This window comes from Mytilus trossulus, chromosome 4 (assembly GCF_036588685.1).
Source record: "Mytilus trossulus isolate FHL-02 chromosome 4, PNRI_Mtr1.1.1.hap1, whole genome shotgun sequence".
NCBI lineage: Eukaryota > Metazoa > Mollusca > Bivalvia > Mytilida > Mytilidae > Mytilus > Mytilus trossulus.
In genome coordinates, this window is record NC_086376.1 from 58,362,476 (window position 1) to 58,388,598 (window position 26,123).

The following is a 26,123-nucleotide window of genomic DNA, read 5'->3' on the forward strand; positions in this document are numbered from 1 at the left end:
ACTGTCAACCAACTCATGATTGTGTACGTCAAATTTACAAAGAAATGATTCCAACTTCACCATTTAATCATTTTAATAGGTACCAACCTTTACCCTTACCCGAAACAATAGTTAATGTAAGATCACAACATAGAAAGACAAACTAAAATATCAATTCAAATGGCTTAACTCAATCAAACGTAGAAACACAAATGATACACTGAACAATTCATACTTTCCCCATGTCAAAAATTCGAATATATTTTGTCACTTTTGAAAAATGTGAAAAATTATATGTTTTTTTTCTGACAAAAAAGTAGAGCCATTATCATACCTTTTTGACATCAAAAATTATTTTGGCAATGCAAGAATAATAAACAACTGTAATACAAAACATTATCTAATAAATAGTCACAAAATAAAAACAATTGATGTAAAAATAACATCTAGGGACAGAATGTTCATGATGGTACAAAAGAACTGCAATGACTTGTAAAACATTAAACTGGTCATTTAAATGTAGCTAAACATATACATCGTTATTAATTACCTAGCCAAGGTCTAACAAATGATAATGGACAGTAGTTGGTAAATTAAAATTGTACTTGTTAGCAACGTTTAGCCAAAGAAGTTCATCTGCAGCATAAAGAAACTTAAAAAAAAAATGCTTTGTTCTATGATACTACCAGTCCATAATAAATATAGCAAAAAATACAGAAATAAATTTACATTGTCCTTCATACTCAATATTTATACATATAACTTATACAAATGTTTACCAAAATAAAGTATTTTTATATGATAAACTCTTTACAGTAAAATTAACATTATTTTAGTCTTATCACAAATATAAGAACATTTCATTGGTTTCAATATTCCTTCAGTAAAATATATTTTAATCATGAAATAATCCTAAAAAAACCATTTAACTGGCCACTTTTTCTAATAATTATTCCTTCCTTTCTTTTTAGTATTTTGACAATTTAAACTTACATTAATCCTTCATTCTTTTATTTTTTAATTTTTGTAAAATATCCAATAACCTTATAAATACTGTATATTTCAGAAGTTATCACAGAAAGGGCTTCAACAAAATCAATGAGGCATTTGGAATTAGTCTTTTGTAAATTGGAATGCCTGTAATAGTGTGTGTTTTATAGAAATCAACCACAGTGTCTATGTCATAACCAGATTAGAAGCTAGTCGGGATGCAGATTTACTTTTCCCAAGACTTCCGTCCATAAGTTTAGCTGCTCTCTCTTGTGTAAGCTCAAGTTCTCTCCATCTGTTTTCTTCAAGTGCTTTCTGCAATAAATTCAAATCACTTTAGAGAATAAAGAAAAAAAAACAGAAAAACAATACAATAAATTTACATATATATTTCAGTTTAGATAAATGTAACACATAAATATTATTCAACACTTTTTGAAAGAACAAAAATTTGAAGATGAACAGGTGATTTTGGACCAATGATTAATTACAGGCAGATGAGCTGTGTTAGATAAAAATCATCCTTATGCAACTGGATATCAATAAATTTTGTAACTCATTTGTCTTGGTGAATTTTTTTTTACAGAAAGTCTATAACCATTTGAAAATTTATTTTAAAAACCATACAAAACAGACCGAAATTCATGTTTTATTTCGTATTTGAAAATCCAAAATCGACAATAGTGTTATACATGCATTAGATCAATAACTATCTGTCGCAGCTCAAATGTTTGTATACCAAGGAAGATACATTTTTTTACACACTTTTACATTGTTCTGCTTTTTTACAAATCATCTTTAAAAAATAAATTCTATCGTAAATTTTTCATGGCAAATAATTGCAAAACTGTTTGAGTGCACTTGTTTAGCAGACATAAGAATGTAACTGATTCAAAATCACATGGATTTCATAATATATTACACATTAATTCACATTCAAATGTATTCTAATGCATGAAAGTAGTTACATTTTACACCCCAACTAACATTTAGAAATTAAAGACACATGTTTGCTTTTGCAGAACACCAAATATCATATATACTTATACTTAAATAAAGTGAAAAGACCAAAAGGTGCTAACCACAAGAAAAAAAAAATTAACTCTGCTTGTGGCAAGGTGTGCTTCTCTTTGATTTTAATTATAAAAGATCTCCAGAAGGGATTTGACCTCCTCTAACAACCCAAACTGATCACCATAGTACAGCCATGGTCATTGTAAGAAGGGTTAAACACTTAATTAACAAACAAATCATAAATCATTGCTCTTTACAATACCTTCTGATTAATAAGACTTCTGGTTCTATTATCAGCTGAACTCCGTTTTGTTCCTAATTTTGCAGATTGTCTTTCTTTCATTCTCTGAGCTTTTCTTTCTTCAAGTCTCTTCTGTAATTCAGTGAGTTTTTCATCTTTTAATTCTATTTTCTTTGGTTCTGATTTCTTCTTTGTTTCCAATCTAAAAAGGAAGCAGCTGAACATCTTAATAAATACATATTAAGCATTATCAGTTTCTATAGACGTTTGTCAATTTCAGATTTGATCCTGTCTATCCTCACTTTTAACACAAGTTGATCCCCTCAACAAATTGTAGCCCCATGCAAATCATGGTCTGCTAAAAATGATAAATATGTTTTCAACCCAATTTTACGAAAAATATTATTGATATCAAAAGTTTCTAGTTTAACATGACATTTGAAAAAGTTACATATACACACATTATGCACAGATAAACTTTCTCTTTTACGAATTCGAATATCTAAAAATATTCATCTACTGACTAGACAAAGAAACAGATTAAAACTAATTATACTATGCACAGTCTGATTTCTTATACAGTTATACCTGGTGGCAGCCGCTCTAGTTTGTTCTAGTCTGTGTTTAGAAATTGTTTCTAATGTATTCAGTAACAGCTGGTCTTTAGCCTGCAAAGTATAACATAATTAATTAATTAATACTATAAACGTGGAAAAAAATACTTTTTGTGCATTCTTGTAAAAAACATGTGAAGATAATGAAAATTTGAAAAATAAACTTCAAGTTTTGATTTGATTTTATTCTTCACTGAAATAGATTCTTCAGTACAGGTTATTTTGTACAACCTTTCTTGTTTACCAATTTAAGCTGAGACACTGACAATTTATGATGAATTATCTCCCTTAGAACACATCTATAATTCTAAATTTAGCCTGATGTAAAAACAATGACAAGAAAAATCTGACATTGTCATAATTTGTGTATATATACAATTTTACATGGTTGGAAATACCAATGACCAAATCAGACCATTTTTTTTATTGAAAAAGAAAACATTTTTTTTTCAATTTCACCCAAAAAAGACCTTACTTTATTTTGTGTAAACCTTGGATAGACAGTGAAATACAAATAATATGCTTACATGCAAACAAGTAAGAACTATAAATGATAATTCCTATATTTGGCCTATAAAAACTGTTTGGCATAAGTATGAATCATTTTTTTTTTTGTAGAGAATAAAACTTGCCTCTTTATTCTGAAGTATGTCATCCCTTCTGGTTTCTTCTGATTCTATCTCTGCAGCTTTACATAAAGACACTCTTTCTCTTAACTGTAAAAGGTTTGCAAATAAAAGCATGGAAACATCTAGTAACTTAATCTACATCACAAATCTGCTTACAAAATATAACTAAACAAGAAAATTCTTTAAAGTTAAAATGCTGCATTTAGGTTTCACCTATAAATATTTATTCCTTCAAAGATTTCTCAATGAGAAAAAAAAATATATAACAGTTCTCTCTTTAAGGAAAAAATATGTTTACAGACTTCTCTATAAGAAAAATACAAGAATCAAGTGATGTTACAACAACAAAATATTTTTGTAATATTCCACTTCTCAAAAATAAAATCATAAAACCTATCTTTTCCAAGTAAGAGAGATGTATTAAAAATGTGGAAACAACCAAATCTCTTTTGATCTAAGAAGCATCCTTACAAGATATATGAATTATTAACACTAACAAAAACTGGCTTACCTCTGCTATAGACATTTCACTCAGTAAACCATGACCAGCAGATTCAGAAAGGTCCACCAATTTCTGTCGTATAATAGGAACAGCCTCCATGGCTTTTATTTGGTGTATTAGTTCCATTTTCCTTCTCATTTCTAATTCAGCCTGTAAAGAGAAATATCTGAGATTTATAAAAAATATAATTCAAACTAAACACAACAATTGTATCTTTTTTTTATGCTACTAATATCTAGGAATGATGTTGGTTTATTTGGATATTAAACTAGTTTTTTGTAACAAAAAGTGCTTCAAAGTTAGTTACTACTTTTCGTATCATTTAATTCTATTGTTTTTGTCGTAAGTATGCTAATGAGGGAATTCAGTTTTCCTTGAATTTAAGTTAGTTGTACTGTTTTGCTGTAGCATCTATTTCCAGTGTTAGCTCAGAATTATGTTTAACTCTACTATATACTAAAACCTCCCTGTCACAATGTGTAGGTATTCCAGGGGTGATGTTCAGTTTACTGTTGGCTCTTGAATTTTAAAATTTAATAGACAGTTTTTTTTTCTTCATTAAAGTCTTCCTTCTTGGATCTTTATTCAGTTAGAGGCCATATGTTGACCTCTTAATTTGAAAGTTTTCCTTTTATCATTCTTTTTACTTAGGTTGATAGTTGTACCACTGGAAATAATATCAACTTTCTCTATTTTCATTATAGGTTTTTTTGTATCAAAAGATGTGAGATGAACTTTATTTGCTATTGTTGCCTACCTCTTCCAAAGCCTGTTTCATTAGCTCTTTGCTCTCTTCATTGACTTCCTGGACTGAAAATAATCAGTATAATATTATAACTTTTACATTATATATATTGTGCCAAAATTGTAGCTTGATTTCAAAATGTGCATTTTTCCCTACATACAGCACTTATATGAGGCAATTTTTTTTTTTACATCTATGGGGTTGAAAATTAAAAACAAGCTCAGTTACCCCATATTAGATTTTATATATTAATGCAAGCTAAGATGATAAAAAATATGAAAAGTTATAAAAGAGTATTTCCCATTTTCTCTAACTGGATCCTTATAGTGATCAATGTTGAACTTTTTTATAGCTACTGTGTTGACTCATGTGACTTGCTTTATACATCGCTTGACTTGTGTTCATTATGTTTTTCAGGACCATTTGCCTGCTCATTTGATAAAATTTTGTTATCACAATGAGGATATTCATTTATTTTAATTATTGTCTATGAATGTTATTCGATCAAGTTGGTGACTGTATTTTTTTTTTATATCTCATGTTTTTTTGTTTTTTTTTAATAAATTATTCCAGTCGTAACTTCCTACCAATTTTTCTTTTATAATCTTTTAATTTCTTTGTAGCTTCTTTTGTATTCTTGTGGCCCTGCATGGTTTCTTCAACAAGGTTTCTATACAGAAAAAAGAAAATATCAATTTTGGTAAGACTTAAGTTTTCACATTCAATACAAAATATTATTGGCAAAAGGAAAAGTCACTGTGAGGTGTGTGCATAAAATGAATATTAAGTTATTTTACAAACTTTTTATTTAAGGTACAAAAAGCATAATAGTAATATATATATAATTACTGCCTAGTTCATTATTTGTAAGATATTATCTATGTAAAATCCCAATAGATGGAGCACTGCTTGTTTGTGAAACACATTCAAAATCACTGTTTATACTGTCGTTGTTATTTGGTTAATATTGTACCTGTTAGATTATAAATTCTAATTTCTTTACCTCATTTCTTTTTCTTCTTTAAACTTCTTTTCTAAGAATTCTTGCATCATTTGCTGAGTCTGAAAATTAAATACAACATATAAAAATAGGTATATATACAAAAATAAATAATAGATTTTTTACATTTTTCAAAGTGATCTATATAAAAAACTAAATCAGCAACATAATTACATTTGTGTAATTGAAATTATCTCCCTTTGAAATATTTACTGAACAATTTATCATTTTAAAAGCTAAAATTTATTACAACAAATATACATTTGACAGTAAAATCAGATGTAGGTAGGTATGTAAATTCAAGCATACCTCTTCTTTCATTTCTTGAACTTTCTGTTTGTTATCCTTGATGAGATTCTGCCTGGCAAAGATGGCCTCCTCATGACTTAGTTTTCCTTCTAATCTCCTTCTTTCTATGTCTGCTAGCTTACCCTCAAGATCCTTCTGTCTCATCTCAGACTGCCATTTCAAAAAGTCACTAGCATCTTTTGCACCTGCTTCTAAATTCTCTAATCTACAAAGAACAAAATTTTATATAAAATTATGAAGAAAAACTTTGATAGGTATTTCAAATAAGAGAAAATCTAAAATTAACTTTCTCAATCTGGTTTGTCTCCAAAATTGTATATTGTGTGACATTTTCAGGATTTATATGTGCGATGTGTTTGTATGGAGTATTTTGCTTACTCACGGCAGATTTTTCAGTTTATTTTCCAGACGAATTACTTTTGTGTCCATTAAAAACTTCAGTCTTCTACCAAATTTCAAATTATTATAAATACATCCCCTAAAGAATACCCAAAAAAAACAGAAGCATTATCAATTAAATAACAAAAGTGATGTGATTTTGTATCACTTTAGTTGTATCTCCTATGATTACCTCTTACTTAAGCATTTATCAGGATTTGAAATAATCATCATCAATAATAAGTAAAATTATAAAAAAGTTCACCTAGTTTTAAAATAGGTGCTTTCAGATATGACAAATTTATAAATGCATAAAACAATGAAAATGCTTCTACCACTTTTACTTTTAAATTTGACAGTATAGAAGATAATAAATACTGTTGAATCATTTATTTTCGTGGGTAGCAATTTTCATGAATTGCTGAAAACTTACATATTCGTGGATATTTAATTTCATGGTTTTGCCAATCTCTGTATACAAAGCCTATTGAAAATATGTTATTCGTTGAACATTCAAATTTGTGGTTCACCTGCGCCCATGAAAATTGGTATCCATTGAATGATAATGAATCTACAGTAGTACTGGAAAAATCCTACTTAAAGTCATTTTGACCAATGATAAAACAAAATTTAAATACCTTTATAACAAGACTTTTGAGTGACTATGAAATATGAAGTAGATTCCAATTTGCTGAATATAATCCCCATATAAAACAACTCAATTACTTACCAATAATGAAAATGAACAGACAATTGATTTAAGCTTCCTTAAGTTAATAGATTTATAGTGTTTACCCTCATTAAATATTCAGATCTAAACAATTAATTTACATCTCATGAGAAAACAACAAGTGATTAACTTTCAGTGGAATCAATTGGGTAGAAGATACATTTCCTCTTATATCTTCATTTAAAGAAAACAAGAACATTTTCTTATGCAACTTCCAATTGCATTCTTCTTTATTTATTTGCAAGAAATTAAATTCAAGCATGTGAAATTGTCATATACAAGATTTCATTTGTAGGGAACATAAACTAATTAATGCTTTATAAAAATTCAATCATGTCTAATGGAAATTAACTGAGTAAATAAGTTTAAGTATAGTGGAAGTTCATTACTGCTTGGCCAACTGATCAGGAATATTTTTTTGTTTTCAGATTGCTTGAAAGAAGTTACGAGTTGGTCAGTTGATGAGATTATAATTTTCTGTTAAAATGTGCCTGGTTACTTTTTAATAATCTCTTCTTCCCTCTGTTGATACAACTTTCCTTCTCTTAAAATCTGGGCAGTATTCATTTTCACAGGAACTTCACGAGTCTGAAAAATAATGTGCAAAAATTGTAAAAGATATGGATGTCAGAGTGCATGCAGCTAATGCACAGCTAGAAATGAAATGTTTTAGAGCATTACATGAAATATGAATAAGTTAAGCTGAATTGGTCTTTGATTTGTTATTTAAGAGTAAAAGTTAGCAAAGGAATGAACATTTTACCTGACTTTGGAAACTACCATCATTATCTTTATTAACCAAAACCAATTATTATTCCTCTAAAGCATTACAATTATACAGAAGAAGTTGAAAATGCATGAGCAATCAATGTGGTAAAAATTAATGCTAATCTGTTATATATTTTCTTAATTTCAAATTTATGTAAAAGATGTGCCAAGATGTAGGTCAAAATGACCTATTTATGTAAGAGGCTTCAATCTATACTCCCTTTTACCAAGTGATATATGATTGTGGGCTGTTAAAATTTGACATACTACAAAAAAATGTATTCAAATCCTTGTCAAATTATTAAAAATATGTTTTACTTTCAAGTCTATCTTATTGAATAATCACAGAAATTATTAAAATAAATCATTTTTTTTCAACTTCATTTCATTACAATCATCTATACATGTAAGATTTTCATACAATGAACACTATCTTAGAATTTAGTTAAGAATTTCAAAATAAGAAAAAATATGAAAAACTTAAACATAAAACAAGATTGTGTAAATAAAATTACTTAATTCATTTACACAGCAGAAAAGCATTTTGAAAACAATACTTCAAAGTTATAATAAGACACACAATGCACATCAAAAGTCAAATGAATCACATAAAAAGTACTTTTAAAAAAAGCTAATGATTCCAGATGCTAATATAAGAAATTCATTAATTCAAAATGCAACACAGCAGTAAAAAAATGATGAAAACTTTTCATTGAAATGATAATTTATTTACTTTTATTGAAACTTAAATAAACTTCAACTTATTTGCAAAAAAGAACAGCACAAAAAAGTCTTTCAATCTTAATCTCAGCCCTGGACTGCCTGGAAGTTTCAACAGTAAAAAAAAACATAAATGAAAATTGCAGAAAAAAAGGAACATTACAAAAAATAATCCCATCACTCAATTGCATTGAAAGCTTTTTAAAGAATTGATAATAACTAATATTCAGCATGTTCAGTATAATTCAAATATTACACACACTGAAAGAAAGTGCCACAATTTGTACAACAAAAACCACCGTCTACCACATATATACACTTGATGACAGACTTACAAGTATGGCCCTCCATTTGGTGGGGGTCATATCTGATATCTCTGGAGTAGACTTAACAATGAAAGATAATGTAATATGTGTTAAATGTCATTTATAAGCAAGCCAGCCTCAATATGAGATGAGATATATTAGTTGATTATCTCCATTCACCCTTCAACATTTATTTCAAGGAGACAGTTTCTCAACATATTGTAATGTAAAACATTATTCATTAACTTACAGATAAAAGGAGACACTATAAATTTCAAACATTGCTTATCAGAAATCACAATCAGGAGGAGATAATTCCATATAAAGACTCATCAGTAAATTATCTCCCCTAAGGGCAGATACAAGAATTTTCTTCATGAAATTAATCATGGAAATGGTCACTAAGTATGGTTGTACTTTCCCTGTTTGATGTAAAATTCAAAGAAGAATATCAGTTTAAAATCTATTACATAGTATATAGTTATGGCTTGGCAAAGCAAATACTAATAAATTTTAATATTATCTATTATATTTTTTTTCAGAATTACTTCCTTCAAATGGTTCACAAAATAGGATTGAAAATTTATTTTTTAATTCAATCCTTTGAAATTTGAAATACTCAATGTAATTTATAAGTCATTTTTATTGTGACAGTTTTTAAGCAGAATATCCTGTCTTCAGAAAAACAATACTATATAGTAATTTCACTTATTTTATCCAATTTGTACTTTATCCCAAGAGTTCGTGAAAGGAGAGATGGTAAATCTCAGAAGATATTTTCAATAAAGAGTAAATAACCCTGGACTTTCACTAAAACAACTTGTAATTGCAATTTTTCTCTGAAACAGAAACACACTTAAGGACAAAAAATAGAACAATATGAAAATAATTATAATTTTCTTAATCACAGAACAAATCATGCTTTATGAATTTTCAAACATTGATATTAATATAATGATACGCTGTACATACTAAATGTCTATTCTAGCAAACCTATCTCAATTCTTTTAATCCTATTTTTACATATCTGTGACTTATTTCAATGTCAAGCAACAACTTAAATACGGAGTTTCTAAAATTGAACATTATATACTCTGTACAATTTTTAGTCAAAAAAATAAATGATCTTAGATCACTAAATGTATGCAGTTGCTATGCATTTTTTTCTAGCTATAAAGCATTTATGGTTTAATGACTGATAAATGTAAATGGCTAATTGGAAATAATCATCATGGATTACATTGCTACTGGTGAAATTGTAAATACACATCCTCTTTTTTATTGAGTGAATTTAGAGAAAAATTAAATTACTCGGTCTATGTTAATCCTATAAACAATTTATACAAAATAATACAAATGATATGTTGAGTATATATCAAGAAGACAGCAACCCAACCATAAAATCAATAGACTAATCTGAAACACCAGAATATAGGACAATAGTGAATAAGTTGAATTTTGATTCCGATCATGTTTTAGTTGCATGTCACCAGTATCGATGTAATAAACACAAAATTACTATTCTATTTAGGAAAAAACAAAATTTCAAAATCCTGACTGAACATTTTAAACATACATGCGTTTCATTAATGCTCTATGTGTATCTGTAAACAAGTGTTCTATTTAGTCACTAGCTGTATATATTTGAAACAAAATGTCTTAAAGTAATTGTTCTATAATTATTTGATGGTAGATTATGTATGTACAATGTATATTAAGGGAAATATCAACATGCATTTAATAATATACATTCGCATGCATGCAATTCCTAACCTGTCGAAACTTCATCAATCTCTAAAAGTAATCAAAGTTCATTGAATTCTATGTCTGAATATATTTTACATATCACTGTAAAACTAACCTATTAACATTTTTTTCATAATAATTATTGTAAAGAACCTGTTTGCATTACATTAAATTATGAAGTACATGTAAAAGTATTATGATTTTTATACGACCGCAAATTTTGAAAAAATTTTCGTCGTATATGGCTATCACGTTGGCGTCGTCGTCGTCGTCGTCGTCGTCGTCGTCGTCGTCGTCGTCCGAATACTTTCAGTTTTCGCACTCTAACTTTAGTAAAAGTGAATAGAAATCTATGAAATTTTAACACAAGGTTTATGACCATAAAAGGAAGGCTGGTATTGATTTTGGGAGTTTTGGTCCCAACATTTTAGGAATTAGGGGCCAAAAAGGGCCCAAATAAGCATTTTTTTGGTTTTCGCACTATAACTTTAGTTTAAGTTAATATAAATCTATGAAATTTTGACACAAGGTTTATGACCACAAAAGCAAGGTTGGGATTGATTTTGGGAGTTTTGGTTTCAACAGTTTAGGAATTGGGGGCCAAAAAAGGGCCCAAATAAGCATTATTCTTGGTTTTCGTACAATAACTTTAGTTAAAGTGAATAGAAATCAATGAAATTTAAACACAATGTTTATGACCACAAAAGGAAGGTTGGTATTGATTTTGGGAGTTTCGGTCCTAACAGTTTAGGAATTAGGGGCCAAAAAGGGACCCAAATAAGCATTTGTCTTGGTTTTTCGCACCATAGCGTTATTATAAGTAAATAGAAATCTATGAAATTTAAACACAAGGTTTATGACTATAAAAGGCAGGTTGGTATTGATTTTGGGAGTTTGGGTCCCAACAGTTAAGGAAAAAGGGGCCCAAAGGGTCCAAAATTAAACTTTGTTTGATTTCATGAAAATTGAATAATTGGGGTTCTTTAATATGCCGAATCTAACTGTGTATGTGGATTCTTAATTTTTGGTCCGTTTTCAAATTGGTCTACATTAAGGTCCAAAGGGTCCAAAATTAAACTTAGTTTGATTTGAACAAAAATTGAAACCTTAGGGTTCTTTGATATGCTGAATCTAAAAATGTACTTAGATTTTTGATTATTGGCCCAGTTTTCAAGTTGGCCCAAATCAAGGTCCAAAATTGAACATTGTTTGATTTCATCAAAAATTGAATAATTGGGGTTCTTTGATATGCCAAATCTAACTGTGTATGTAGATTCTTAATTTTTGGTCCAGTTTTAAAATTGGTCTAAATTAAAGTGCAAAGGGTCCAAAATTAAACTAAGTTTGATTTTAAAAAAAATCAAATTCTTGGGCCTCTTTGATATGCTGAATCTAAACATGTACTTAGATTTTTGATTATGGGCCCAGTTTTCAAGTTGGTCCAAATCAGGATCTAAAATTATTATATTAAGTATTGTGCAATAGCAAGTCTTTTCAATTGCACAGTATTGTGCAATGGCAAGAAATATCTAATTTCACAATATTGTGAAATAGCAAATTTTATTTAATTAAGAGTTATCTTTCTTTGTCCAGTAAAGTAAGCAAGAAATATCTGCAAGATTTTTTTTAATTGGAGTTATCTTTCTTTGTCCAGAATCAACTTAAATCTTTGTTATATACAATATACAATGTATATTCACTTTTTACTACCAACTGATAAATTTAAATAATCTTTACCATTCAGTGATAACAAGCAGTTTTTTTACATCTTAATATTTTATGATGTATTTAAATGAGTAGTAATTGTTGCAAACTCCATTAGAATATTTTAATTGAAATTAGTTTTGGAATAAGGGAGAGGGGGATGTGATTAAAAAATTGGGTTCAAATTTTTCTCATTTGAAATTTCATAAATAAAAAGAAAATTTCTTCAAACATTTCTTTGAGAGGATTAATATTCAACAGCATAGTGAATTGCTCTAAGAGAAAACAAAAAAATTAAGTTCATTTGAATACATTCATTCTGTGTCAGAAACCTATGCTGTGTCAACTATTTAATCACATTAAGTATTGTGCAATAGCAAGTATTTTCAATTGCACAGTATTGTGCAATGGCAAGAAATATCTAATTTCACAATATTGTGAAATAGCAATTTTTTTTTTAATTAAGAGTTATCTTTCTTTGTCCAGTATAGTAAGCAAGAAATATCTGCAAGAATTTTTTTTAATTGGATTATCTTTCTTTGTCCAGAAATAACTTAAATCTTTGTTATATACAATATACAATGTATATTCACTTTTTACTACCAACTGATAAATTTAAATAATCTTTACCATTCAGTGATAACAAGCAGTTTTTTTACATCTTAATATTTTATGATGTATTTAAATGAGTAGTAATTGTTGCAAACTCCATTAGAATATTTTAATTGAAATTAGTTTTGGAATAAGGGAAAGGGGGATGTGATTAAAAAATTGGGTTCAATTTTTCTCATTTGAAATTTCATAAATAAAAAGAAAATTTCTTCAAACATTTTTTTGAGAGGATTAATATTCAACAGCATAGTGAATTGCTCTAAGAGAAAACAAAAATTTTAAGTTCATTTGAATACATTCATTCTGTGTCAGAAACCTATGCTGTGTCAACTATTTAATCACAATCCAAATTTAGAGCGGAATCCAGCTTGAATGTTGTGTCCATACTTGCCCCAACATTTCAGGGTTCAACCTCTGCGGTCGTATAAAGCTACGCCCTGCGGAGCATCTGGTTTGAAATTATGAAATCGTGAATTCTTTTTAATATATTATTTTATATCTAAAGAAAAAAACAAACTACATGAATATTCAAACATTTATTCATTGGCCAATTAAACTTTTTTAACTAAGAAAAGAGCCCATAAATTTGTTTGATCTCCCTCATGTTTATTTTCATGATTATTTTATTTGTTTACATACCAGGAAAGCTGGTGTAGGGTTGGCTTTGTGTTTCTCAAAGTCTATTTTACTTTCTTCCTCATAGATTATATTGCTTATAATTTCCTTTGTTTTCTGTGATTTATTTGGATTAGCACAAGCATACTGTAACCTGGAGGCTTCCATCAATCTTTCCTGTAAAATAAAGAAACTGTCTAACAAATACAGTTTTTGTCCTATTAGGTTCATTCTAATTTGCTGTTTCAGATTGGTGTTACCATCCTTCTCAAACCCCTTCTGTTACATCATTTGTCGTATATCATTTTTTTGGATATCATCACCAATCATTTGCTCAGAAGTTTACCCAGAATGCATTTGATTTTTAAATGTTTGTCTGCTTTTTAAGTTTTTTTCATATATGTCTAAATATATTTGTTTAAATATAAGAACGACAAATGAAACAAATATAAATCTTGCAGTTGTCTCATGTTTTGTAAGCCATTTTATATTACCTCAGCCCTTCTTCTATTAGCTTCCTTGGTTCTTTGTATCATCTCTAACTCAACAGGTTTATCATACAGGGTCACAGGAGCTGGTTTGTGTTTCTTTAACTTTGGTATCTTGAATAAAATACAAGGAAAATAAGCTTATAAAGACTTACAGTTGTTAATTACTTTGCCATTTTGGTCTCTTGTGTAGAGTTGTCTAATTGACAATCATACCACATCTTCTTTTTAATATTAAAAAACTTACACAAGAACGAGTATCAAAGAATAAGCAAGTACAGCCATTCGCAAGGCAATCTGTACTTAGCTCTAAACAATTGACAAATCAACAAACTTAAACAGACAACCATTGAAGGGTCCGAAAGAGAAAACACACCAACTGAGAATTTATCAAATGGACCACTGATGAAGTCAGACACCTATCATTTAGGCTCATGGATGTGCTTGGATGCGTTTTTTTTTGCAACATCTTAGATTCTATGATTGCATACGGATTCCTTCCACAATTTTGATTTTCTTAAGTGATTTCAAACAGTGCTGGCATTTCAAACGATATTACCTGTACATTTGATATGAGAATATAAAAAAAAGAAGAAAAAAAAACCACCTGCCCCTAGTTTGAATATCAGCCATATCTATAAATAACCTTGGATTGGCCCTATTGGCATCAGTAAAAACAAATAACTAACTATGATAAAAGTACTGAGCGATCAAACAGATTGGTATTTTCTAATGAGTCGTATTCTGTCATGATATTAACAATATATTCCCTATTTACAACAAAACCCTTGACTTACTGGTTCAGGTACAGGAATACTTCTAGGTCTTGGCTGTGTTATGTTAAAAGGTCTGGTCTCTGGAAAAAAACAGAAAAGGACACATTTGAGTCAGTTAGAGTCATGTTTTTTCCAGACATTGGGCTATATTTTAACTATTATATAGAAGACAGATTCAAAATCATTATTCATAGTCTTCTTGTTGATTCAAATGTTCACTTGTGATGTTACCTTATAGTTTCATTGAAATATTTTCAGTGTCTCCTCATCTTATTCATATACTGTCCTTCATATTCAATCTTTTTGTTAACTGAACTTACTATTTCATCTAAAAAATGAGAAGTTTGCATAGAAAAAATTGTTTTGTTGCTATTAAAAAATATCTTTAAAGATTGAAATAAGGGAAATAACTCTAACTGCCTTAAGACTTTATAATACCTGTAGTGTGTAAATGTTTTCTATTTTGCATGATAAATGTTAGAGATTATTTACCTGTGACAGAGCCTGCTCTGGATTTAGGTTTTAATCGGTTATCTATTGTGCTCTTCATCATTGATAACATGTCGTCAATTTCTGGCATCCATCTGAAAGAAATTACAATTTTTAAATTCATATGCAGAATAAACTAAATGTATTACATGAAATAGTTTCCTCACCTATTCAGTCGAACTAAAGAGAAATATCTAATTAGACTGTTTTACATAGGGAAGCTGCAATCAATTCTTTTATCATTAAAGTTTATTCTTTATTTCAATCACTTCTCCCCCTGTCCTTTATCTTGGTCATGATTTGAGGTCTCCCCCTCCCCCCTAAAAAAAATGCAAAAGTTCTTAAAAACACTGCAAACTAAGGACATATTTCTATTATCAGGTCACAGTACACCAGAAATGTGTCTTGAGAGTTGAGACACATTTCTTAGATCACAATACTTACCCTTAATAACTCTTAGTGAAACTAACATAAGCTCTTAACTTAAATATTTTAAGAAAATGATTAAAAAACCATTTATATGTTATAAAACAAGATGTGATGTATACATTTTCTCAGATTTGCATTTACTTTTGAAATGTAACTCCACTATACTCTTTACACCTCACTCAATTTATATTTTTATCAAATACCTTAACTAAGACTTAACAATTATGTGGATAGACAAATTAGGATATGGGACTTTTTCACATAATTTTTGAACTGCTATAACTCAAATTATTTGTTCCTTAACTAGTGATCCCTTATTTCAAGAATTGATAGTAAAATGGGTTTCTTAAATAGGTTAATGGAACTGAAGGGAACTTAACCTGTTTAAAACAATGAATGGCCTTCAACATGTTCAATTGAAGTCAAGAATTACATTTTTTCATATCTAAGTTTTTAGTGGTTATTTTTAACCAAAACAAATAAAACTAAACAGTAACTACACATCGATAATCAATTATGTTAAAAGAGATCTGATTCATAAAAATTTAAAACTGTCAAGGTCACGTTACTATAAAAAGTATATAGTGGTATTTTTATTGATCAGTGACCTTGTTACCGATAAGCAAAACAAATGTTTGGTTATTAATAGCTGACAAAGTTTGTTGACAAATATTAACACACGACTAGCCTGAAGTGTTGGAGGGAGAAATGTCTTGTTATCTAGACTTAGAAGTCAACACCACAGTTGACCGATTATCTGGTCAGATGTTCAATAAACTTTAGCTCAAAGACAGTGACCTTAAACCATTATTTGAAGTGTTATCTGTGTTCAATAAATGGTACCAATTTGGTTCTATATATGATAAAAATATGATCACATAAAAAGAATGCTGACCTATGAATAATTTGTTTTTGTGTTTTTCATGTCATTTTAATGCTCTGTTTAATATCTCTATATAACTACCAAAATATTTCTGTTTTTATTGGTAACTTGGGAGTTCTTTTGTGTTTAAAATAGGGAAGAACATACTTTACTGCTACATATATTAACCTAAATTTGACTGTTATTCTTTTAATTTATGTTAAAGGCAGAAAAAACAAGTATTTACTATTAGTATAATTCACTCAAAATACACATGCCAGAGTACATGTCAAGGAAGTTTCCCTTAAATACTATGTTCACTTCAGAAATATTTTGGTAAAACCTCTTCCAAATTAGCATGACACAGCCTTCCTTTCTAAGGTTATCACTTCTGGAGCATATAAAATTCCTGGTAATGTTGTCATTTCCTCTTACTGTGGATTCATTTATTTTCATGGGTACAAATTTTTCGTGAAATGAGAAAAACTTGCATTTTTGTGGATATTAGATCTCATGGATATTATAAAGTCTCAATTAATACAACCTTTTATATGGAAAATGTGTAATTCATGGTTTACCTGTATCCACAAAATTCATGACAATTGGTACCCAACAAATAATAATGAATCCACAGTACTTTTTTTGATAAAAAAAATATTTTTACGAAAAAAGATTAACAGGAATAGCCAAAAGCACAACACAAACATTAGGCCACAATAACTATCATTTTCTGACTTCTTCTTAATAACAAACATACATTTAAAGGAACAAAACATGGTCTATGATGATATTTAGGTCACTTTGATAAAAACCAAAGCAAATTTAATATTACAAATACAAGAACAAGAACAACTTTGCATACATGTACATGCAGGTGATTTCAAATAAAACACAAAATCATTGTTTGAATTTGTAATTGCTTTAATTAAGTATACATAGAGTTCACATGTAGTACTTTATAGAGGTAAATAGTACTTCAGACATAAATATCATTCTGACCTCTCTTTTTTACTTTAACTGTCAACGTGAAGAAAAATATGAAAACACAGCACTAATTTCAGTCAAATTTTGATGGGACATAATTTTCACCTTAAATTAGAGATCATACTTTTTTTTAAATAAAAAATATCTGTTATTAAGTTCATCTTCAGAGGCAGATTTAGAGGGGGTTTCAGGGGGCCTGGGCACTCCATTTTGGGGAAAAAAATATTTGATCATAAAGGGAAACAATGAAGCATGCCTGGATTGACACCCCTCTTAGGCAGTCAGTGGGCCCCCTCCCCCCTTATGAAAATTTCTTGATTTTTATAAGATTTGGTATTAAAATGAGTAACAAGAATGGTGAATACCACAAGCAATAACTATACTCAAAACTAAAATATCAATTAATGAAACCTATCTTTACATTTATAAATGGGGAAATTTCCAGAGTACAGTGCATCTTTAGCTTTGTTCAGATGTTTTGTCATTAACAGAACCTCACAACAAAAATTCATAACACAAAATAGAAAAAAAACAGTGGCGGATCCAGGGGGAGGGTTCCAGGATTGGAACCCCCTTTTTTTTTTGGACAATCAATGAATTTGAATGGGGACATATAGTTGTAACCCCCCTTTGTCCTGGGTTGAGACCCCCCTTTTTTAAATGGCTGGATCCGCCCCTTAAAAATATTAGTCAAAACAACTTGTCAAATTTTACATAATAATGTCAACTGTCTGGTGATTGTGATAAACTTAGAATTGAGAAATTAATATTCATTACACAGTTATCAAAGCAAATACAAACTTTTTAAATGTAAATTTGGAAGATTTATCATGTAAACACATTATGTATTCTTGTGATATTTCTGTGTTAAATGTCTGCAGGTAAAACTTGGCCACCTCTACATGTTTTAAAATTAATGTCAATTTTTTAAATAAACATGTCACTCAGAAGAAATAAAACAGTTTTCAATTAACATGATGTTTAATGTTAAATTACAGCTAAATATCAAGACCAAGTTTTTGCAGGAGGAGTAAAGTGGTGTGCCCTTTGAGGGTTTCAACCTAACTCAAGATATTTATTGCTGAGAAAAATACTAAACAAAGAAAATTCAGTACATAAAATATTCTATGACTCAAAATATAATTCTATACTTTTGTATTAGTTTTGAAAGTGCATAAATTCAGATTTATCTTACTTAAGTAATCAGAGATTCAAAATAACAAACAAATGATATATGCATCAATTTCTAAAATTACAATTAGCAAATAATGGAAAAAAAGAAATAAATTGTCTTCAAGCATTTGTCAAATAATATTCGGACAATACATCTTCATGGGAAGTAGGATGCAATTACATCCTATGCACATCTTTATCATCATTGAACTTTCTGAATATGGTGTTGATTTTCCTATCCTTTTACAAATGTTTATTTTTTTTCATTGTAACAGGGTCAGTAGTAAAGCATTTAAAAAGTTTGCAGTTGCAAAATGAAAAAAGTACATGTTTTTTCGTGTCCTACCTTTGTAATGGGGACAACAAAGATGTTTGTATGAACACATGTTCATAGTATTTCTCCCATATCCTACCTTTGAAATGGGGACAACAGTGATGTTTGTACGAACACATGTTCATAGTATTTCTCCCCACCATATCCTACCTTTGTAATGGGGACAACAATGATGATTGTACGAACACATGTTCATAGTATTTCTAACACCCATATCCTACCTTTGTAATGGGGACAACAGTGATGTTTGTACAAACACATGTTCATAGTATTTCTCCCTACCATATCCTACCTTTGTAATGGTGACAATAGTGATGTTTGTACAAACACATGTTCATAGTATTTCTAACACCCATATCCTACCTTTGTAATGGGGACAACAGTGATGTTTGTACGAAAACATGTTCATAGTATTTCTCCCAACCATATCCTACCTTTGTAATGGGGACAACAATGATGATTGTACGAACACATGTTCATAGTATTTCTAACACCCATATCCTACCTTTGTAATGGGGACAACAGTGATGTTTGTACAAACACATGTTCATAGTATTTCTCCCTACCATATCCTACCTTTGTAATGGGGACAATAGTGATGTTTGTACAAACACATGTTCATAGTATTTCTAACACCCATATCCTACCTTTGTAATGGGGACAACAATGATGTTTGTATGAACACATGTTCATAGTATTTCTTCCTACCATATTCTTCCTTTGTAATGGGGACACAGTGATGTTTGTACAAACACATGTTCATAGTATTTCTCCCATATCCTACCTTTGTAATGGGGACAACAGTGATGTTTGTACGAACACATGTTCGTAGTATTTCTCCCTACCATATCCTACCTTTGTTATGGGGACAACAGTGATGTTTGTATGAACACATGTTCATAGTATTTCTAACACCCATATCCTACCTTTGTAACGGGGGCAACAGTGATGTTTGTACGAACACATGTTCATAGTATTTCTCCCTACCATATCCTACCTTTGTAATGGGGACAACAGTGATGTTTGTACGAACACATGTTCATAGTATTTCTCCCAACCATATCCTACCTTTGTAATGGGGACAACAGTGATGTTTGTACAAACACATGTTCATAGTATTTCTAACACCCATATCCTACCTTTGTAATGGGGACAACAGTGAGGTTTGTACGAACACATGTTCATAGTATTTCTCCCAACCATCTTTAATCCAGGTCAGCAAATTCCTCTCATTCAGGAAAAATGATAAAAACTACAAAACAATATATATATATATATATATATATGTATCTTCAATTTAAACAACAACAAAGACATTCAACTAAAAGGGGTATGCTGTAAGACTGAAGATAAGTGATTTTTTGTACAAATTATATTCAGTTTTTTTCCATTACATTTCTGATATATATATTGATATTCTTCAACTTGAATTTTTTTGACAATCTTCCCATGTAATTTCTCACAGTAATTTGCATCAAATTCTGACATATATGTACTTCATTGATATTAGGGTATAGGCACAACACCTAATTTGAAAGTCAGGATAGCTGAAACCCAAGTAATGAAAAGATTTCATAAATTATATCTAAATAATTTAGACACATATGTGTATTTTGTTTATGAAAGTCATCCATATCTAATGAGATGATCTGTATAATAAACGGAACTGCCACTCACTAATTCTAAATATTTACATGTTGTTTTTCTCACAATATGATATATTTTATATGTGGTCTGACCTGATCTCATTACCTACATGGTCTTCCCTTATTTAGAAAAAACAACAAATAAACAAATACTTTCAGCTCATATCTGGACAAATGTACTGTTTTTACAGTATAATTTTATTCGTAGATCTTATCTTAAACTAATAAAAAACTTTTTTTAAACCATTCTCTAGAGTTCTGTGAAAATAACCTCATATGTTTCAATATTTGCATTATTTTTTAATTAAAAAACAAGAAACAAACAAAAAGTATAATCACTAGAGAAAAATATTTAAAAGCTAAAATGCAGGTGCAAGTCTGAATACAATAGTGTTAAATTCATGCATATGGTTTGTGCATAAAAGCTAAATGCTAAAATTCAAGTGTTGTGGTTTGTATACAAATTTCAATTCATTTATATTTTATTTTAAAGTTTTTTTCACATGTCTAACATAAGTAATTTAATCATATATGGTTTTATGAGATTTACCTACCCTATACATTTTGTTGATATCTTGTGAGCTAACAAACTTTCTGAAATGAGCCATTCCAAGCTCATCTAATCTGAAGGTTGCCAGGTAACAAATTACTGAAAAAAATAGTTTTTTGATAATCAATCATTATTCTATACTCACTTGAAAATAAACTTACTGCTCAAAACACAGTTTTTAAAAACTGGAGTCGCTAGTCTAGTTAACCATGATGCAGATTTTAATACACACACGTGCATACATGTATATATAAACAGGATGTTCAAAAAAAATTATGACATAACAGCTAGATTCTTTCAAAATAACAAATTTATGTACATGTACTTAACTCCATGGCGAAATTGATGGAGAAGTGTGTTTTTCCTGACTTGCTATAAATTCCACCAGAAAGTGATGGGTTAAACAGGATTTAATGCTATTTAATGTTCTGCAGAGTGTTGACTCAGAGGCATATCTATATTTCATGAAGACCAACATGCTTCCAAAATGTAGAAACTTACAATATCACTTGTTCCCAAACTTTATAACTAAATATTTAAAAATCATTTTCCATATTTGTACTTAAATCCAAAGACTCTCATATTATCTGAGATGTTAGCTGAAATCTTATATGGGTTATGGGATGATATCAGGATTGTCATGCAAGATAATTAGTTCAAATCTCTTTATCATACAAATCCAACAAAAGTGTCTATTAATCTACAGTTCACAAAGGTGGATCCAGGGGGGGGGGCTCCTTTTGTGGGAAAAAATTTGGTTGATAAATAGGAAATCACTGAAGAAAGACTGAAGCCGGCCCGCCTTAGAAATTTTTTTTGATCCACCAATGGTTCATTAATAATACTACAAATGTATAACTACGTAACTTTTTAATAAAGTATCAGCACTTGCATCCATATCAATGTAACTTTAAGCCTTTATGTTAATATTGTAAGTCATTAGAGTAACAAGTAAGACATTCATAAGCTGTCAGATTAGAAATAAAAATATAAGTGGAAAACAACATCTAAATAGATCTAAGTTTCAATTGATAAGTGATCGCTAAAATTACGCTGCAGCAGCATAAAGTGGCTATATCACAGTTATCTCAGATTCAAAGCTATGTGAACGTAGCTAGACATAAATTGTTTTCTATACTTACCATGATATAGATTCTGTTCTGAACGAAGAGTAGTTTTTCCATCTTTATTGTAAAAACCATTGAGGACAACTTCCATTAAGTTGGAATATCTCACACATTCAGAAAAAACCTCAACAATAAAAGTTTGATCACTTTCATCAAAGATCTGAAATAAACATGGACTTAATTAAATTCCAAATGCTTTATTATATTAATCAGGATTTATACAATTTTCAGACCAAATCAGATGTCAAACAAGATAAGATGTACAAGCTCCTAAATTTGATTTCCTTACTTTTTTCTCACAATTATGTCCTTACTGGAAATGACAAATTTTGAATTTGCAACCTCTGGTGTGGTATTGAATAGGTTTTTTTAAATTCTTTTGTGTTATTGGGTTGCTGTCTTATTGTATAACATCCAACTAATTTAACTTTTAATTTGTATTTCTGCTTCATTTTAAATGAGGTATCACATTATGTCATATCTTTACATTTAGGAAACCTCTGCATTAAAATTTGATTCGTAATCAATTACCCCATTTTCTTTCAGATATCTGTTGACATGTTCCTCTACAGATTGTGTATCCACATTATAAGTATTCAGCACTTGGACACAGTGGACAAATAACTGCTTGTGATTCTGTGTCATATCTACAAAAACAAAGATTGATTTAACAGAGGCTAGCCTGGTTGCAAAACAAACAACACCAACATGTAAACAATTGAAAAACAACTTAGTTTTGCTGATACTTTATTTCATGAGCTGCCAACTGTGAAATTGGGGTCACAACTCTAATTTGGCATTAAAATTACAAAGATTATATCATAGGACATAGTGTGTACTAAGTTCATGTAAGTTTATTGGGCTTCAACTTCATCAAAAACTACCTTGACTAAAAACTTAAACCTGAAGCGGGACAGACGGACAGAAGGACGGACGAACGAACACACATACCAGAAAATATAATGCCTCTCTACTATCATAGGTGGGGTATAAAAAAGAGTTCCTTTCCTAGCTTTCCTATTTTTTCAGCTTGGAGACAGAAAAAAGCATACGGGTATATATGGGTGTTTTCGTCTTAAACATATGCCATCTTTATTTTCCAATTTTTCCAATTCAAATTTTGTTTACTTTTCCAGTTTTAAAAATTATACCTGTGGGGTGTAAAACTACAACCTTGGGGTTTCTGCTTCAATTCAGGCTGCATCAGTACTAACTTTAAAATTTGATTGTCAAAGTGGACAGTAAGAGATTAGTCAGGAAAAAAATAAGATTCAAGAGGTTAAAACTATGAATTTATAACTAATAGAGGAAAAATGACAAACAAACTGCAGAAAAAAGCAATTATTACTCATCAAAATTTTACCCTCTTGCTGCCAGTAATTAAACTAAAGTTGCATTTCATATGCCAAAAATACAACAGCTTCACATTTGTAGCGTCCAATGACCAACAATGATGTTACATTGGGATCTATATGCATATTGAAAAGAAAATTATTACAAGGTTTAATCTTCTGTAAACTCTTTGTTTTCAAAAATCCTGGACCAATACATGCAATAGGGAACATACTTTATATAATTGTATCAATAAACTAATTTTTCAAGACGTTTCAGCCATTGGCCTTCTTCAGTTTTTTTATTTCTCATCTCAACTACATGGCTGACATTATATTTTTCAATCATTTAAAAGATGTTAAACTATTATATATTTTTGAAAAAGATACAGCACTGAAAAGACAATTGCATGATCATGATAATTGAGCATACATGTACATGTTTCAAGCTGATTGGACAGTCTGAGGAAAAACAGCTTTTCAGTATAAGAATTGCCAAATTATGGAACAAGTTACCGGATAAAGTAACAAAAGCGCCATCTATTAACGCATTTAAAAATAGATTAGATAAGTACTGGGAATACAAAGAAATATATTATTCTGATTATCGAGCTGAAATTACTGGAAGCAGCAACAGAAATAATAGAGGTAATAATCAATCATATGAGTCTGGTGAAGAGGAACCCTGAGGATCCTGTACCGGAAACATCATTACAAATGTAACTTGTAAGTATCATTCAGTAAATATATGTCCCTCTGGCGCAGCAATTGGGGACAAAAGTCGGTTTAAAGCTTAAATAATTAAATCCTGCAGCTCTAAATTAAGCATATTTTTTATTATTAGTTTTAAGAATACAGAATCAGTATTTAATGTACACCTATTAGGGTCCGAACACATGAGTATTTTGAAAAAGTATGCATACGTTCCAAATACTCATACAGTCTGGAACATTTACATTGAATATGACATCCATAACATAAATAACATCACAACTAAAATCCCTAACATCGCCAAAATCAGAAACGTTACAGCAGTTATGTGTATTTTCTAACCATTTTGAAGTTAAAATGTTTGAATTAAAAAAAATATTCATACAGACTTCGTCCCCTTTCACAGCCTGAATGTCTGACTTAGACTAAAGACCTCATATTAAATACTGTTGTCTGTATTACACATCCATTGCCCGGCATTGGTCTATTTCATTGTACAGTTGTATGCCAATTGGGAGAATGCAATGATTTCGATGTAAATTCAGCACTATATTGTTTTTTCTGACCTGTTTGTCTCTGTTGATAATTTTTTTTTTTAGTGATACTGATACCCACAAACACCACCGACAAAATTCATTTTGATTCAATTTGATACATTCAAATTTCATTTTTATCAACATACTATGTGTATAAAGTTGCAATTGCTTTAGGATTCTCAGTAGATATGGTTAACTGACTTAAATGTTTGCTAATTTCATCTAAGTTTCGTGTTTAAATTTTCGTAAACACTTTTACATGGAGGTCGCCATTTGCAGTTTCCTTGGCAACAGTAAACTTGTCGTTATTTGTTTATTTCTAATTGTATTAAAACAATGTAACAAATATTCCTATCTTATGTGTATTCAAATACCTTTTCGTATGGCCTAAAGCAAGTTTTACGTATTTTATATGAGTTTTTATATCGTTTTTGATTTTTGAGATTCAAACATTTTAGTAACGTCGAATAAGATAAATCTACAGAGAGTTTTTTTTTATGTAAACTAAAACATTACAGATGACGGAACCCCTCTGTAGTCAATGCGGAGTTATCGAATATGCAGTAGTAAGATCTAGTTTATAGATCTTTATAGCCCGAGAGAGTTTGATCGATTACTGATCGATGACTTCAAGTCATCAATCGATTACTGATCAAATATGATCGATTAGTGTTCGATTACCGATCTGATCGATTAGTTAAGTCTGGTTATAGTAGAGGGTCATAGTAGACAACCGTAATAGAAAAATATATAAAAACACAAGCAATTCTTTATTGAGCTAGATTACATACTGAAAACATTAACCCATTACTAAAAGAAAGTCAACACCTTGATTCACAAGGAATTTATACTTGGTCCACATTTATAAAAGATTCAAGGCTCAAGAAATGAATATTGATATACAAAAAATAATGTTCTGTCAAAATATGGAACAAGTAAAAAAACATTAAGACTTGGATTAAGAATAGTACTAGCAACTTTTATTCAGAATTACTGGACAATAAAATAAACAGTTTGAACGAAAATAACAAACTTTTTCTGTACACAAATATCAAAGTCAAACAAGACCAAGAATTTTATCTAAGA

General features: G+C 29.7%; 1 protein-coding gene across 9 annotated transcripts; it reads right to left on the minus strand.

Moving 5' to 3' along the window:
• Positions 1–366: 366 nt before the first annotated feature.
• On the minus strand, positions 367–25,510 carry LOC134715630 (cilia- and flagella-associated protein 99-like). 9 transcript variants are annotated; one of them, XM_063577939.1, is made up of 20 exons: positions 25,412–25,510; positions 22,991–23,106; positions 22,475–22,619; positions 21,337–21,431; positions 20,276–20,388; positions 15,358–15,449; positions 14,887–14,945; positions 14,096–14,203; positions 13,626–13,778; positions 10,698–10,718; positions 7,631–7,719; positions 6,024–6,228; positions 5,718–5,776; positions 5,302–5,384; positions 4,727–4,779; positions 3,979–4,119; positions 3,471–3,554; positions 2,813–2,892; positions 2,246–2,426; positions 367–1,284 (listed from the first exon to the last, which is right to left on the minus strand). In XM_063577939.1, exons 2-20 carry the CDS (start codon positions 23,102–23,104, stop codon positions 1,156–1,158), a joined length of 2,004 nt encoding a protein of 667 aa, XP_063434009.1. In that variant the 5' UTR covers positions 23,105–23,106; positions 25,412–25,510; the 3' UTR covers positions 367–1,155. The 9 variants fall into 9 exon arrangements, with proteins under 9 accessions (XP_063434009.1, XP_063434008.1, XP_063434010.1 ...); XM_063577938.1 differs by lacking the exon at positions 25,412–25,510 and adding an exon at positions 25,184–25,321; XM_063577940.1 differs by lacking the exons at positions 10,698–10,718; positions 25,412–25,510 and adding an exon at positions 25,184–25,321.
• Between the last annotated feature and the right edge of the window lie 613 nt (positions 25,511–26,123).